Source organism: Danio aesculapii, chromosome 3 (genome assembly GCF_903798145.1).
Source record: "Danio aesculapii chromosome 3, fDanAes4.1, whole genome shotgun sequence".
NCBI lineage: Eukaryota > Metazoa > Chordata > Actinopteri > Cypriniformes > Danionidae > Danio > Danio aesculapii.
In genome coordinates this window covers 40,475,030-40,489,623 of record NC_079437.1, presented here as the reverse complement: position 1 = coordinate 40,489,623, position 14,594 = coordinate 40,475,030, and the positions used below count along the sequence as shown (strand labels likewise).

The 14,594-nt window shown below is 35.2% G+C and overlaps 2 protein-coding genes across 3 annotated transcripts; one reads left to right on the top strand and one right to left on the bottom strand.

Moving 5' to 3' along the window:
• Nucleotides 1-1,827: 1,827 nt before the first annotated feature.
• cpsf4 (cleavage and polyadenylation specific factor 4) lies at nt 1,828-6,730 on the top strand. Of its 2 annotated transcripts, none has more exons than XM_056451827.1 (8): nt 1,828-2,241; nt 2,348-2,398; nt 2,492-2,644; nt 2,851-2,946; nt 4,422-4,515; nt 4,623-4,695; nt 5,627-5,800; nt 5,892-6,730. In XM_056451827.1, the coding sequence occupies exons 1-8, from the start codon at nt 2,139-2,141 to the stop codon at nt 5,958-5,960; spliced, it is 813 nt and encodes a 270-aa protein (XP_056307802.1). In that variant the 5' UTR covers nt 1,828-2,138; the 3' UTR covers nt 5,961-6,730. The 2 variants fall into 2 exon arrangements, with proteins under 2 accessions (XP_056307802.1, XP_056307794.1); XM_056451819.1 differs by having other exon boundaries at nt 5,624-5,800.
• A 1,413-nt stretch (nt 6,731-8,143) lies between these two features.
• Nucleotides 8,144-11,600, bottom strand: atp5mf (ATP synthase membrane subunit f). Its single transcript, XM_056451807.1, has 4 exons — nt 11,512-11,600; nt 10,364-10,471; nt 8,374-8,490; nt 8,144-8,283 (listed from the first exon to the last, which is right to left on the bottom strand). Exons 1-4 carry the CDS (start codon nt 11,525-11,527, stop codon nt 8,255-8,257), a joined length of 270 nt encoding a protein of 89 aa, XP_056307782.1. The 5' UTR covers nt 11,528-11,600; the 3' UTR covers nt 8,144-8,254.
• Between the last annotated feature and the right edge of the window lie 2,994 nt (nt 11,601-14,594).

The window sequence follows — 14,594 nt, the reverse complement described above, 5'->3', positions numbered from 1 at the left end:
TCATTCTTGTTTATCAATCTTGTGCTTTAAATGTGCTTTATATAGCTTTGCTCTGAAGAAAAGAATGAGGTAGGGTTAAGATGGGGATTCTCATCCTATACAAACCAAAATATTTACATTTTCATCATGTTTAATAGCAGACACGTTTACCTACACTGGCTTGGAAATGAGGACAAAAGAAAAAAAACAACCAAGCTGATTTAAGAGCAACAATGTTGTTTTAATTCTAGATAAAAGTACATAGTAGTAGTGTTAGAGTGCAAAGTGTGTCTTTAGCAGTTTCTTTTTTTGTAAATGTGTAGATTGTATGAGTCTTGATTCATTTCTGTCTTCATTGATAGCTGCATACCCACTCTATCATTTTTCACCCTGATTTTTTTCACAATTAAATTTTTTTTGGTACACAATTCCTCATTTACCCATTTAAAACTTTTTTTTTCCCCCTTATCAACTTTTTGGCTATTGATTCCAGGGCATCCGCTGCGTAAAACAAATGCTGGATAAGTTGGCAGTTCTTTTCGTTGTTGCGACCTAGATTAATAAAGGGACTAAGCCGAAAAGAAATGAAACTACTGTTTAGAAATCACTGCCATAAATGTAACATGATCCATATTTACAGTACAAAGTTATTACAATTAGATTCCCCTTTGCATTCAAAATAAAGAAACTAAAAACTAGGGGTTCAGCTACATCTGTTTAATACATTGATAGTATTTCCTTTTTTTAGATTCAGAATGAGACGAAAGTTGTTGTTTTTTATTATTAGAATAAACAAAGTTCAAGCTTAGGAAAAAAATAAGACAAATGGGGATTTCTGTGAAAACTCTTTAAATGTTATTTTATGTTATACATTTATGTATTCATTTATTTCAAGTAGGCTGGACTTAGCAGATCAGGAATTCCGAAATCCTGAAGTTCAGGACACCCATTCAGCTGAGCAAATGTATAAATATAGCAAATTTATGAAGAGTTTAGATGCAAAAGCCGTCTGCCGTCTGAAATTTTCTTCTAAAATTTGCATCTTACTCAGTCTCCTGTTTATGGTCAGTTATTTTACTTTAAAGTCAATAAAAATAAAATATTTGTCATCATAAAAGAGAAATAAGTGGTCATAAGCACAGGATCCTGAAAAAAAATTTTTTTTAAGAATTTCAGACGCCATTTAGAGGCTTTTGCATCTAAACTCTTCATATTTTAATATAACTACATCATTCTGATAATATTTACTCAATACTGATTAAACAATGATGAGATTATCATGGTTTCATTATTACTTTATGCACAACAGATATATGCCACTGAAAAAAAAGTTTTCTTTCCATCTTAATATTAATAGTAGCCAAAGGTATAAATAAGTTTTTCTTAGAGTGTAGAAATACAACATACGTTTCAAAATTAGTTTTAATAAGCTCCCAATAACACAATTTAATATAGATTTCTTGGAAGAAAAATTGAAAAATAGCTTCTAGATTGTATAAAGCTACGTTTTGTCATATTTTGTTTAACATACAAACGTATTTATCAGATTAAAATCCTAGTTCCCTTTGTCAATAGGAACCTCCTGCCACACCACTGTCAGCACTCCTTTATAATGCTGCATGGCGCGAGTGACTACAGCAGACCTTTTAATCAACGACCAACACACTGATCAACAGCAGCGTTTCACATAATCGGTGTTGTTTATGCCACCATCTAACAATTAATTGTCAGAATAACATTAAATAACGTTTAAATATATTTTCAGTACAAAATTGCGCAAACTGTTTTAAAACGCACTCCTGCATTTCCAGAAACCACCATTTTGCTGTGATCGATTATAGAGCCTGAAGTTCGTGGGTCAGAGTTCACACTCGAGCAGCGCTGTGGAAGTGGACGTTTCTGAAACCAACTGTTTATTTACAATGTTTTTTCTGCTTTACCGATTCACTCATGCGCTACATTAAAACCCGTTTACATAGATAATATATCTGCGTGCTTTCTCCGCATTTCTCTCTTATTACGTCTGATATTAAACCACAACAAATCCTAACTGATAACTTGTTAGCCACTAAGACTTTTCTGATCAAGTGTTATAACGAGAAGAGGTACAGCTGCTGGTTAAAATATCTATAATATAGACAACACAAAATAATTCCAGAATGCAGGAATTAATCGCCACTGTCGATCACATCAAGTTTGATCTTGAAATCGCTGTTGAACAACAATTAGGCGCTCAGCCGTTGCCATTTCCAGGAATGGATAGTAAGTTAATGAAATAATATTTGGTTATGTTCGTCTATTTTTCAAAACATCAGACGAATTAAGTACAGAAAACCGTTTAATAATGATAAATATTCTCTCTCTTCAGAATCTGGCGCTGCTGTGTGTGAGTACTTCATGAGAGCTGCTTGTATGAAGGGTGAGTTGTGCGTTTCTGAAGCTTGTTGAAGTGTTCATGTGCAAATCAGATTATTATTTACCTTCAGTGACTCTACTTACCCTTTTTTGACAGGTGGAATGTGTCCCTTCAGACACATCAGTGGAGAAAAGACTGTTGTGTGCAAGCATTGGCTTAGAGGCTTATGCAAGAAAGGAGACCAATGTGAATTTTTACACGAGTACGATATGACTAAGATGCCTGAGTGTTATTTCTATTCTAAATTTGGTTAGTATTCTATCTATCTATCTATCTATCTATCTATCTATCTATCTATCTATCTATCTATCTATCTATCTATCTATCCATCTATCCATCTATCCAATCATCCATCCATCCACCCACCCGCCCATTCATCCATCCATCCATCCATCCATCCATCTTTTGTGTGTGTGTGTTAATAATGCTAATACAATGTTTGTATTGTTTTGCAGGGGAGTGCAGTAATAAAGAGTGTCCATTCTTGCACATTGACCCAGAATCTAAGATTAAAGATTGTCCATGGTATGATAGAGGTTTTTGTAAACATGGTAAGTTCTTTTCTCCAATTTTCAGATATTGCCAAGGATGACATACATACATTCATATGCACGCAAGTCAAAACATTTAATAATATTACCAACAACAACAACAAAAAAACTCATGTAAGAATTTGTGTCACCCAAATATGTCAAGTAAAAGCATATAGCTTATCTACATCTTATAATGAATTGTAACTAATTATGATTAATTATTAATATTTGCCCCTCGAGCTAGTTCACTACACTAATAATGTTTAAATAGCAGACATTAAAGGGATAGTTCACTCAAATATGCAATTTACTCACTTGTTTACTCCCGCCTTAAATGGTTTCAAACATTTATGAGTTCTTTCTTCTGTTGAACACGAAAGAAGATTTCTTGAAGAACGCTGAAAACCTGTAACCACTGACTTCCATAGTAGGAAAAACAAACACTATAGAAGTCGATGGTTACAGGTTTCCAACATTTTTCAAAATATCTCCTTTCGTGTTAAACCAAACATAAAGAGGTGAGACCAGTAAACGGTGAGTAAATGATGACGAATTTCGTTTTTGGGTGAACTTTCCCTGTAATTCCAATATTTACATTGCAATCATTTGTCAAACCTGAAAGAATAACAACAGTGTATTGTGTTTATGATGTTCTAGTAAATACATTTGTTAAAATATTAAACTTAAACTGTAATTTTACAGTTATTTTATAATAAATAAATAATAATTGCAGATGAACTTAAAGTAAAACCATAATGTGCATAAAAGTACACCTTATCAAATAATTAATTTAAATATCAGTGCAACACAGTGAAAAACACTCAATGTGTAATTTTGCTCATTTTAGGAATTACCAAATAATATGATTGTATTGTCTATTTGTGTATACACAAACATAGGGCTTTATAGATAAAAAATATACCAATTTAGTTCCTCTCTATAGTGATGTTTAGTTTAAAGGAAATATAATCAGTGATGCTTTCAGTAAGCTGCATTAGTAATCAGTCTATCAGATGGAGCCTGTAGCACATAAAAAAAAATGTATGCATTTCTATACACCTGAGAATCAAGTAAATAATGGTCAAACTGTTTCAATGAGATTTTTTCAAGCTCTAAAAGTGATAAAACCTATCAAGAGAACACTTGATTCATTCAAGTACATCTGTGTGATGTGATTGGTTTATTCTGTACCATATTACCTTAAATGTCCTGCTATTTAAAAGTCATGGCCTGTTAAATCTGTAAAAGTTCCTTGACTGATATGAAATCTGTCTTTAACCGTTTTAACTTTATTGTATGATGATACTGCATGATATAGATAGTGTCACCTGTTTTTCAATAGGATAAATTAGAATTTTTCTACTATTAATAAAAACTGAAATTTAGGTTGAAGCTAACACAGAGCTTCGAGGAACACCTCATTTCACCAATACATAAAGATTATTTCGAAATTAGTATCAAAATAAAATCTGTTTACCTCATCTTCCTTTAAGGTCCGGATTGCAGGCACAGACACACTAGAAGAGTCATTTGTGTAAATTACCTGGTTGGCTTTTGTCCAGAGGGCAAGTCGTGCAAATTTATGCAGTGAGTAACCCTGATTTCATCTTATGCACATTCATATATGTAATTTAAATAAACATTTTTGTATTCATTCCAATTAATCATTTGAATTTGTATTTTGTAATTCCTAGCCCAAGATTTGAACTTCCGATGGGTGCGACTGAACAGCCACCACTGCCACAACAAGCACAGACTCAGCAAAAGGTTTTGAATCTTTTTTTTTTTTTCCTCAAAATGTGTTTAAAGTTAGCATTAAAATTGAGGTTGTAATCATCTTTTCTTCTTTACTGTGATATAAAAATGGCTTATGAATCGGCCTCTCGAATGAGAGTTTTTGGGTGGGGCTTAATTTAGTTTTTCAGGATTGTAATGATTGTTATTGTCCTGCTTCAGAAGGCATCATTAAATGCCTTTTAGATTAAATTAAAGGAACATATTGCGTTTTTTTTTTTTAAATAGGCTAATTTTAGCATTTAACAGTTGAATTTGACAATTTTTTTGATCCGTTCACTGATTTCTGGGTCTGGCAGAAACACTTTTAGCTTAGCTTAGCATAGATTATTGAATCGGATTAGACCATTAGCTTCTCACTCCAAGATGGCCAACGAATTTTGATATTTCAGTGTGTAATATCATTGTGCCTGCTGCAGCCATGCTACGGCAGCTCAATAATAATAAGTTCCTTGATTATTACACCAGAATAAGAGTATAGTGCCTAGTCGTATTGGCCAAGAAAACAGTAACTTTTCATTATCTGTTGGTCTTTGTACTCAATGTAACTACAGAAGAGTCACACTTTAAATAGGAATATTATCAAAACATTTTTATGAGCAAGATGCTAATGGGCTAATCCAATTTAATGATTTATGCTAAGCTAAGCTAATAGTGCTCCCACCAGGCTCATCAATCAGCTGAATGGATTCAAACTGTTCAGCTCTAGGGAGTTGTAAAATGAAAAAAATTGGAACGTCGCTTTAAAGATAATAAGCAGTCATGAACTTAAAATAGTTATTTATTTATAATTTATTGTTAAGCTTATTATTAAAAAGGATAAATTATAAAGAAAGCAGATTTCATGGTGATTGTAGCCCTTACCTTAATACAAATTTATCATTTAAATTTGATTCTCCAGCAGCAAAACATGCAGCCCATGAACAGGTCAACACAGTCACTCATCCAGTTAACCAACCCCAACATCAGCAACAACAACCACCAGAGAATTCCAAACGCTGTAGGGATAGTGCACTCTAACAGCCACATGGGTGGAGCTCGCGGCCCTCGCCCACTGGACCAAGTTACATGTTACAAGGTACAGGCTCTATTTGATTCCATGCATAAAATACACACTTATTTTCCTCACAATTGTGCCATCACATTCAGCGTCTGCTTGTTTCTTGCAGTGTGGTGAAAAGGGCCATTACGCAAACAAATGCACAAAAGGACACCTGGCGTTTTTGAGTGGACAGTGAAGCTTTCTGTAAAGAGGATCTCCAATAAATGTGGTTACAACGTGAGGTATTTGATTCCTGGTACATTAACCTTTCGCTGAGAAGGGTGTAGTTGTGTGGCATAAATGTGGCTCTACCTCACTACCATCACGTGTGCCAAGCGTATCACAGTCACAACACATTCAACAGGTAGAACATGATCAGTAAAAGCGCTTTTTATATTGAGTTTTGTTTTTCTTTCACATGAAACCTTACATACCCACTTTCATGCTCTGAAATGCGAATCTCTTCTGTTTGGAGCAGGAAGGATTTTGAATGCTTAAAGGGATAGCTCACACAGAAATTAATGCAATTTTTTTTTACCTTAATAAAGGTTTCTTTCATCAGTTGAGCACAAAAGAAGATATTTTGAAGAATGTTGGTTGCTATCACTTATTGTCTTCCTTAGTGGGGAAAAATTACTATGGAGGTCATGGGGTGCTAGTAACTAACATTTCTCAAAACATCTTCTTTTGTGTTTAAAAGAAGAAACTCAAATAGACTTTAGGGAAAGTAAATGATGGCAGAATTTTCTTTTTTGGTGAACTATCTCTTTAAATTTGAAAGCAATTCTGAAATTAGAGCAAAATATATGAAAGTCTTTTGGGGAAGTATTGCCAGTAGCAGCCAGTGTGATCTGTAATTGAAGAAGAGGACCACTTTGCAGTGTCAAAATGGCTTGTTTATATTAATTACATTTAAAACAGATGTTTGGGTTGTACTTACAATAAAGATTAACTGGATTTATGAAACCATGGTCTTGTTTTTATCTATATTAGACAATGATTTGGAAATATGTTGTAGCTTTTAATCTCGGAAAAGATAGTCGCTCTTTCAGATCTTGGTGCTTTACATATGAGACTATTTTTTTCACCTTAAAAATAGTGTTCATGTGTTTCTCAACAAATTATTTTGCACTTTACTGAATTGTGTGTTTTAAAATCTGCATATATTTACATGACAATGATGTACTTTATACTAGTTTTCCTTTGGGATATTTTCAATGTTGAAATTAATCAAAAAGACTAAACTGTTGTGTTCATGACAGGCATGACAGTAGTTGATGTAATTTCCACCTTTCTTGTTTGGGTCATCCAGTATGTAATACAAATTTGCACGATGCCATAATACAGAATTTTGAAATGTACATAAAGACAATCAGTTTTATATATATATATATATATATATATATATATATATATATATATATATATATATATATATATATATATATATTTATTAAAGATTACTATTTGAAATCCATTCAAAAGTTTTATTAAAGCCCCACAAACGGGCAGATTTAGGGATTTGGGGGCCCTAAGCAATTCCAGCCATGGGGCCAAAAGTCCTAATATGCACCCTTTCTACTTATTTATTTAGCTGTTTTAATATCACTCATTGAACTTATTTTCTACATTTTATCTCAATGCAATCTGTACATTTTAAATGTAGATTTTAAACTAACAATTTTAAAAATGATACATTTGACTGCTGGACTGCTCCATGATTGGGGACAAATTTGTGCAGATGTAATAATATTTTATAATATTATTATTATTACATAACATTATATGACATTTTATTTTATATTAAATAATATTTAATTGCTGTATTTTATTTGTGTGACACTTACCATACAAAATATGATAGAAAACAACATTATATATCGTTTATAGGTATAATTTGCACCCACAGATTTCCTGGGGTCCTAAGCGGCCGCTTACCTCGCTTACTGGTTAAATTCGCCCCTACCCACAAGCATTGTGCAAACATACCCTCAGAGAAATTATCCAATCACCAGAGAAAAATCTTAAAGCCAGCCTATATAATACAAGACATTAATCTCATGAATTGTCAAGCTCCAGTACTTAAAGTGACAGTTCACCCCCCAAAAAATTTAATAATTGTACTAACCCTGTTTGAGTTTCTTATGTTGAACACAAAAGAAGATATTTTGAAGAATGTTGGGGGAGAAAAAGCAGCCATTGACTTACTATGGAAGTCAATTGTTGCTTCCCCCCCAACATTCTTCAAAATATCTTCTATTAAAATATCAGAAGAAATTCGTAAGTTTATAACCACTGGAGTAAAAGGTGGGAACTTTTTCATTCAAGTGAACTGCAGCTTTAATAGTCTGCATTTTTATGCGTTCAATAAAGAGTCCATTTTAAATAAATGTCATTTTATTCTTGGTCACAACAGTCACAAAGAGAAAGCTGAGAGGGGATCACACTGCTGCAGAAGATAGATTTGAGCGGCCCGGTGGTCCATTGGTTTCAGTGGTACTTCCTCCACCTGTCGTGCTCTATAGATGAACAGAAAAAGGAAACACTTCTTTAGTGACGCTGACAAAAGTGAAGGATAATAAAACGGTCTTCATTAGGTTTGTACTTACTGATGTGGTCGTATTCCCAGGCGTAGCTCAGGATAACGTAACCAGCAAGGAACATGGCAATTCCACCAATGCCACCTTTCTTCACATTGATGTATTTGTTGTAATATCTGTCATAGCCTAAGAATGATTATAGCACAGCCAAATGACAAACAGATTTTGATCAAGACGTTTGTCTAATAGTAATCCTCAAAATGCATTCAAAATCTGTACGGTTTGAATTTGTACTCAGACACAAGGTATGATTATTTTTAACTCGTCAGCATGTTTATTACTTACGTGGAATTTCTTTATATGCAAATTATGAGCCATAATATTATCATCATTATGAACATAGTAGTATTACCCGAATTTTTTTATATCATTATATTTCTCAGAATTTATTACTCATGGTTGCTCAAAAGTCCAAGTTTAAGAAACCTATATTAACATATCAAATTGAACAGTTTCCAAATGAAAAAGTGATGAGTGTTTTGTTGAATTTGTCAATATTAGCCATAAATACACTCACTGGCCACTTTATTAGGTACACCTTTCCAACTGCTCATTTCTAATCAGCCAATCACATGGCAGCAATTTCATGCATTTAGGCATGTAGACATGGTCAAGACGATCTGCTGCAGTTCAAACCGAGCATCAGAATGAGGAAGAAAAGTGATTTAAGTGACTTTGAACATGGCATGGTTGTAGTTGCCAGATGGGCTGGTCTGAGTATTTCAGAAACTGCTGATCTACTGGGATTTTCATGCACAACCATCTCTAGGGTTTACAGAGAATGGTCAGAAAAAGAATATATCCAGGGAGCGGCAGTTTTGTTGGCTCAAATGCCTTGTTGATGCCAGAGGAGAATGGCCAGACTGGCTACTTCCAGCAGAATAGCATGCCATTTTATAAAGAGTGAATAATCTCAGACTGGTTTCTTGAACATGACAATGAGTTCACACAGTGTTTTCTCTAGGATTTTTTCCAGCTGTGGCGGCAGGCCTTTTACACAGATCTACCAACTACCTATGCCATTATTTCAATGACAAATGTCGTGAGTGCAGTATTACAAGTTGAGATCGCATTCATGTAATACAAGCATGCGAATCTCAATTTCCTCTGTTCGTGCAAATATACGCTGCTCAAGTGCAGATTTTCTTGTGCGCTCTCAAATAAATGCTGCTCAAATGCGATTCAGTGTGTTTATATAACGAGTGCGTCTCCAAGACTTATCAGGCTTGCTAGGAATATTTATTAATGTCTCCAATAGACCTACAGAGCGGCATTAATGCGTCCTGAAGTAAAGTGAAACGGCTATAAACTCCATTAAGATAAAATAATTAATTGCAGAACCACAGACCTTAATCTATAAAGTATAATAATGGAAACTGTAAAAGAAACCACTGAATGTTTTGAATGAGAAGCTGTAATGTAGCAATGGCCGGATGAATTTCGGTGTAGCGCGCTGCCATGGAAGAATGAATGTAGCGGAAACCATGTCACTGTACTCAAATGGCCTCCACAGTCACCAGATTTCAATCCAATAAAGCACCTTTGGGATGTGGTGAAAAGGGAGATTCAAATCATGGATGTGCAGCCAACAAATCTGCCGTAACAGTGTGATGCGATCATGTCAATATGCACCAAAATCTGAGGAATATTATCAGTGCGTTGTTGAATCTATGCCACAAATGATTAAGGCAGTTCTGTAAGTTGTACCTAATAAAGTGGCCAGTAAGTGTATTTGTTAATCTACAATATTCATTCCAAAACTATGTTCGATATGGGATAAAGGCTAAATGTATTTCACAACCATAAAACTACAGAACATGGTGTCGCTTTTTTGTAAAAAAGATTTAAGTAATTTGATGGAAATTGGGTTGAAAGCATTTATATAAAGCTTCATTATCTTACTAAAACTCTTTAAATCAAACTTGAGCCATTTATTACTCTCCTACATATCCAAAAGAGTCACAAATGGGTTATGAGGGTGAAATACAATGAAATGTACCTCCACGAATTCCTCTAACAACTCCATTTGGTGTGAAGTCTCTTGTTCCGAGCCAAGCTGGCAGTTGCCCGAGCTTCACGTCCATAAGCCTCTTCTCGGCCAGGGCCACTAACAAACAAGACACAATTAAGTTTAAGGAGGAAGGGAAAAAAAGGGGTATTAAATTTTATTATCTCAGTAAGATAGTATCCTTGTGAATCCAAATTAAGTTTATAACTAACTTTTTTTTTAAACAATATGTATTGCTATGAGCGTCACGGTGGCGAAGTGGGTAGCACGATCACCTCACAGCAAGAAGGTCACTGGTTCGAGCCCCGGCTATGTCAGCTGGCATTTCTGTGTGGAGTTTGCATGTTCTCCCTGTGTTCGTGTGGGTTTCCTCCGGGTGCTCCGTTTTCTCCCACAGTACAAAACCATAAAGCTGCCACCCACCCCCCACTTTTAAAATGTCCACTACGCCCCTGTATGTATTTATTTATTGTAAGAAATGTCACACTGACACTGAAGCTTATGGAAAAAAAAAACTTCTTTGCAAATTATCCAAACAACTGTATCATAAATACTGTAAGTGTGTTTGTTGCATGACAGTATTATTTGGTTAAAATAATAATGGTTTTAATAGTGTAAATAGATGGACTATAATAATGTTTTTATTATTAATAAACAATTCGACCACAAATACAAACATTTGCATAATTATTTTATAAACATTTATAGAACTTAGTCGTGTGCACAAGTCAATGACAATTTAAAATGTACAAAACTAAACACTGTCGCTTTAAAACTCTCAGATGTTGAATGAAAGGCGTCAAGCATTAACGTTAGCATATTAATTCTGCTTTATCTCATTGGCTAAGCAACAGGCTTAACTAACCAACCTCTTACAAACGCTAAAAGAAAACATACACGTCCTGGACTTTATATTCAGTCATTAATGTAATCTGACAGTCAATGTTACTGAAAGTCCTTGACATGACTCGCGTCTGCCTTCATGGAGGCCTTCAGCGCCATTACACACAAACGACACACTGAAGATTCACTGCAAACACATCTCACGGCGCAGTGAACAATTAAAACGCAGAGTTTTATAAAAGCATCGCATCAAACAGTGGAATACAATAAGCTATGCACATCTCATTGAGCCATACCTGCTTTATCCGCCATCTTGCTCTGAACCTCAAGATGAGAGCTGTAGCGGGGAATGCTGGGAGTAAAATGGAGTGACGTCAACGGACAAGCTGTGAGGCGGGGTTTAGAGATCGATTGAGTGAGGGTGAGGGACTGCTGAATGGAGGAGATGTATGAAAATCTTATCATAATGTTATGGAACATCTTGTAGTTTAGTAAAAGTAAAACGATCTTATCTGTTAATATATCTTATCTAGTACAATTCCATACAGGGCTGCAAAACAATAATTTCATTCATTAATTTTCCTTCGGCTTAATCAGGGGTCGCTACTGTGAAATAAACCGCCAACTTATCCAGCATATATGTTTTACACAGCGGATGCCCTTCCAGCTGCAACCAGGTACTGGGAAACATCCATACACACTCATTCACACACACACTCATACACTACGACCAATTTAGTTTATTCAATTCACCTATACCACATGTGTTTGGACTGTGGGGGAAACCGGAGCACCCGGAGTAAAACACTGGGAGAACTTGCAAACTCCACACAGAAATGCCAACTGACCCGGGGCTCAAATCAGTGACCTTCTCGTGTCGCCCTAAAACAATTTATACTGTAATAATACACTATGTTTTCTACAATTTTCTAGTGCAAGTATGATTTGGAGAAATCTAGCATGCATGCTTTTATTGTTTAATAATTCTTAATTATTATTTTTATTTTGCCTTAACTGGGCCTTACATCAAAAAGCATCCCAGATGCAAGTAAACAAATTAAGCAAAGGCTTTTCACACTGCGTTTGCATGAAAAACAATCTTCTGGTTATCCTTATTCTAAGCATCACGTTTAACATTGGGCAGGGGCGTAGCGGACATTTTAAAAGTGGGGGGGGATGGCTGGTTGAGATCATAGGTTCATATAATTATTAATCACCTGTTTCTAAATGGTCTGTCTCTAAAAGTGAGGGGGACGTATCCCCCCCCCCCCCACCACATCCCACCCACCCCCTCCCGCCCCTGAAGTGTTTCAGAAATGTTTACCCCTGTAAAACTGAAGTGTTTACACTCCTTATTGACCACTTTGACGATCCACAGAAGAGTAAATCCAGAGATGCACAAATTCACCAGCCCCAACAAAACAAGCCAGAGGTGAAGGAACACGGAACAAAGTTCACCAATTGATGAAGAAAAACCATGGAAGAAACTCAGCCATGACTTTTCTTTGGAAATGATCATAGGGGGCTGAAAGTGACCATCACCAAATCCTTCATTTCAAAGGGCCCTTTGAAGTGGTCAATTTGAGAACTTCGGTTTAGAATGATACTTCATTATGGCAGCCATGATTGTTTTCACTTCAAAGTGCCTTTTGTAGGGTGATATATCTCCTTTGGTACACATGACAAGAAAATTCTAGTGTGTTTGAGCACTTTGGTCTCTGACATCATGTATATGGTTTATTTAAAATAATAAGAGAGAGAGAGAGAGAGTATGATGGAACTGTTGTTGTTGTTATATAAAAATGTTTTCTTATTTAGGGTGACACGGTGGCTCGGTGGTTAGCACTGTCGCCTCACAGCAAGAAGGTCGCTGGTTCGAGACCCGGCTATGCCAGTTTGCATTTCTGTGTGGAGTTTGCATGTTTCCTCCGGGTGCTCAGGTTTACCCCACAGTCCAAACATGTGCTGTAGGTAAATTGAATAAACTAAATGGGTCGTAATGTATGTGTGAATGAGTGTGTATGGATGTTTGCCAGTACTGCGTTGCAGCTTGAAGGGCATCCGCTGTGGAAGGGCATATGCAGGAATAATTGGCAGTTCATTCTACTGTGGCGAACCCTAATGACTAAAGGGACTAAGCCGAAGGAAGATGAATGGATGGATGGATGAATCTTAGTTAACTAAAATGATAAAATAAGCTGAAATTAAATCAGAAAAATATTACTAGCTTATTATTCAAAGTTAAGTTTACACACACTTAGTCATAGACACATGACATTTTTATGGACAGGGACCAGACAGGAACATTTGGACAAAATGTTATTAGGCCTTGCATTTATACACAGTTACCACTGGAGGGAGATATTTACCGCATGACCAGACTCGTTGATAATACAGGCATGTGGAAAACGAATCAAAACATATCGTCCATCTTTCTTGTGCTAAAGCATGTGCCTATTGATAAGTATTCGAAATACTGGTTGGTTTATTGTAGTACGATCTCAGGCATGTGCCTTCGGATGTCTGTGCAGAATCAGATCAGATTGTTTTTTGTTTATCCACAAATATATATATATATATATATATATATATATATATATATATATATATATATATATATATATATATATATATATATATATATATATATATATATATATATATGACTTTGCAGTAGGTGAGGTTTTTGGCTAGGCATATTCTTTGCACTTTCTTATTAAAACTGGGATCTTCTATAAGACTTGTTAATAAACAAGTACTCTTCATTAAATATGGACAAGATTCATTTTGTTGTGTTACTGTAACAGAATGTGATGATTCGTTATTTTCTGTTTGTTAACGGTCACAAAAATCTGATAAATAAATCTTTTGAGTTTGAACATGATGATTCAGCGCCTAGACTCAATGTGGGTTGAGTTACATTCAAGATTTTATAATTATAAAGTTTTCAAAGTCACAGAGTACTACAGGTGACAAAAAATGGCATCATAGCTATTTATAGGCTCTTTCCTTAATTGAAGGCCCAGAGTAAACCTCAATCCAAGTCTTTCTTATTGCCATTCGCATTTAGGTGCTCATAGATCTTCTTTTATGGCAAAAGACCAAAAGCTTTCATGCCAACTGAAAGCCTTTGAGTGGAAAGATATCTTAGAAAACATATTTATTGTATGTATGCTAATATTCGTTAAATAACATGTGCAATGTCAATTTATGTATGGTGGAATCTCTCTTAAGACAGTATGATAGGTGTTTTGTTACATTCAAAATGTGCGATTATTGTCTTTATATCTTCTCTCCATGGTTTTGCACCAGTGTTCAATAATAACATTGGGTAAATGAGATCTCATTAGAATGGATGAGACACACGCAGCTGCATGAT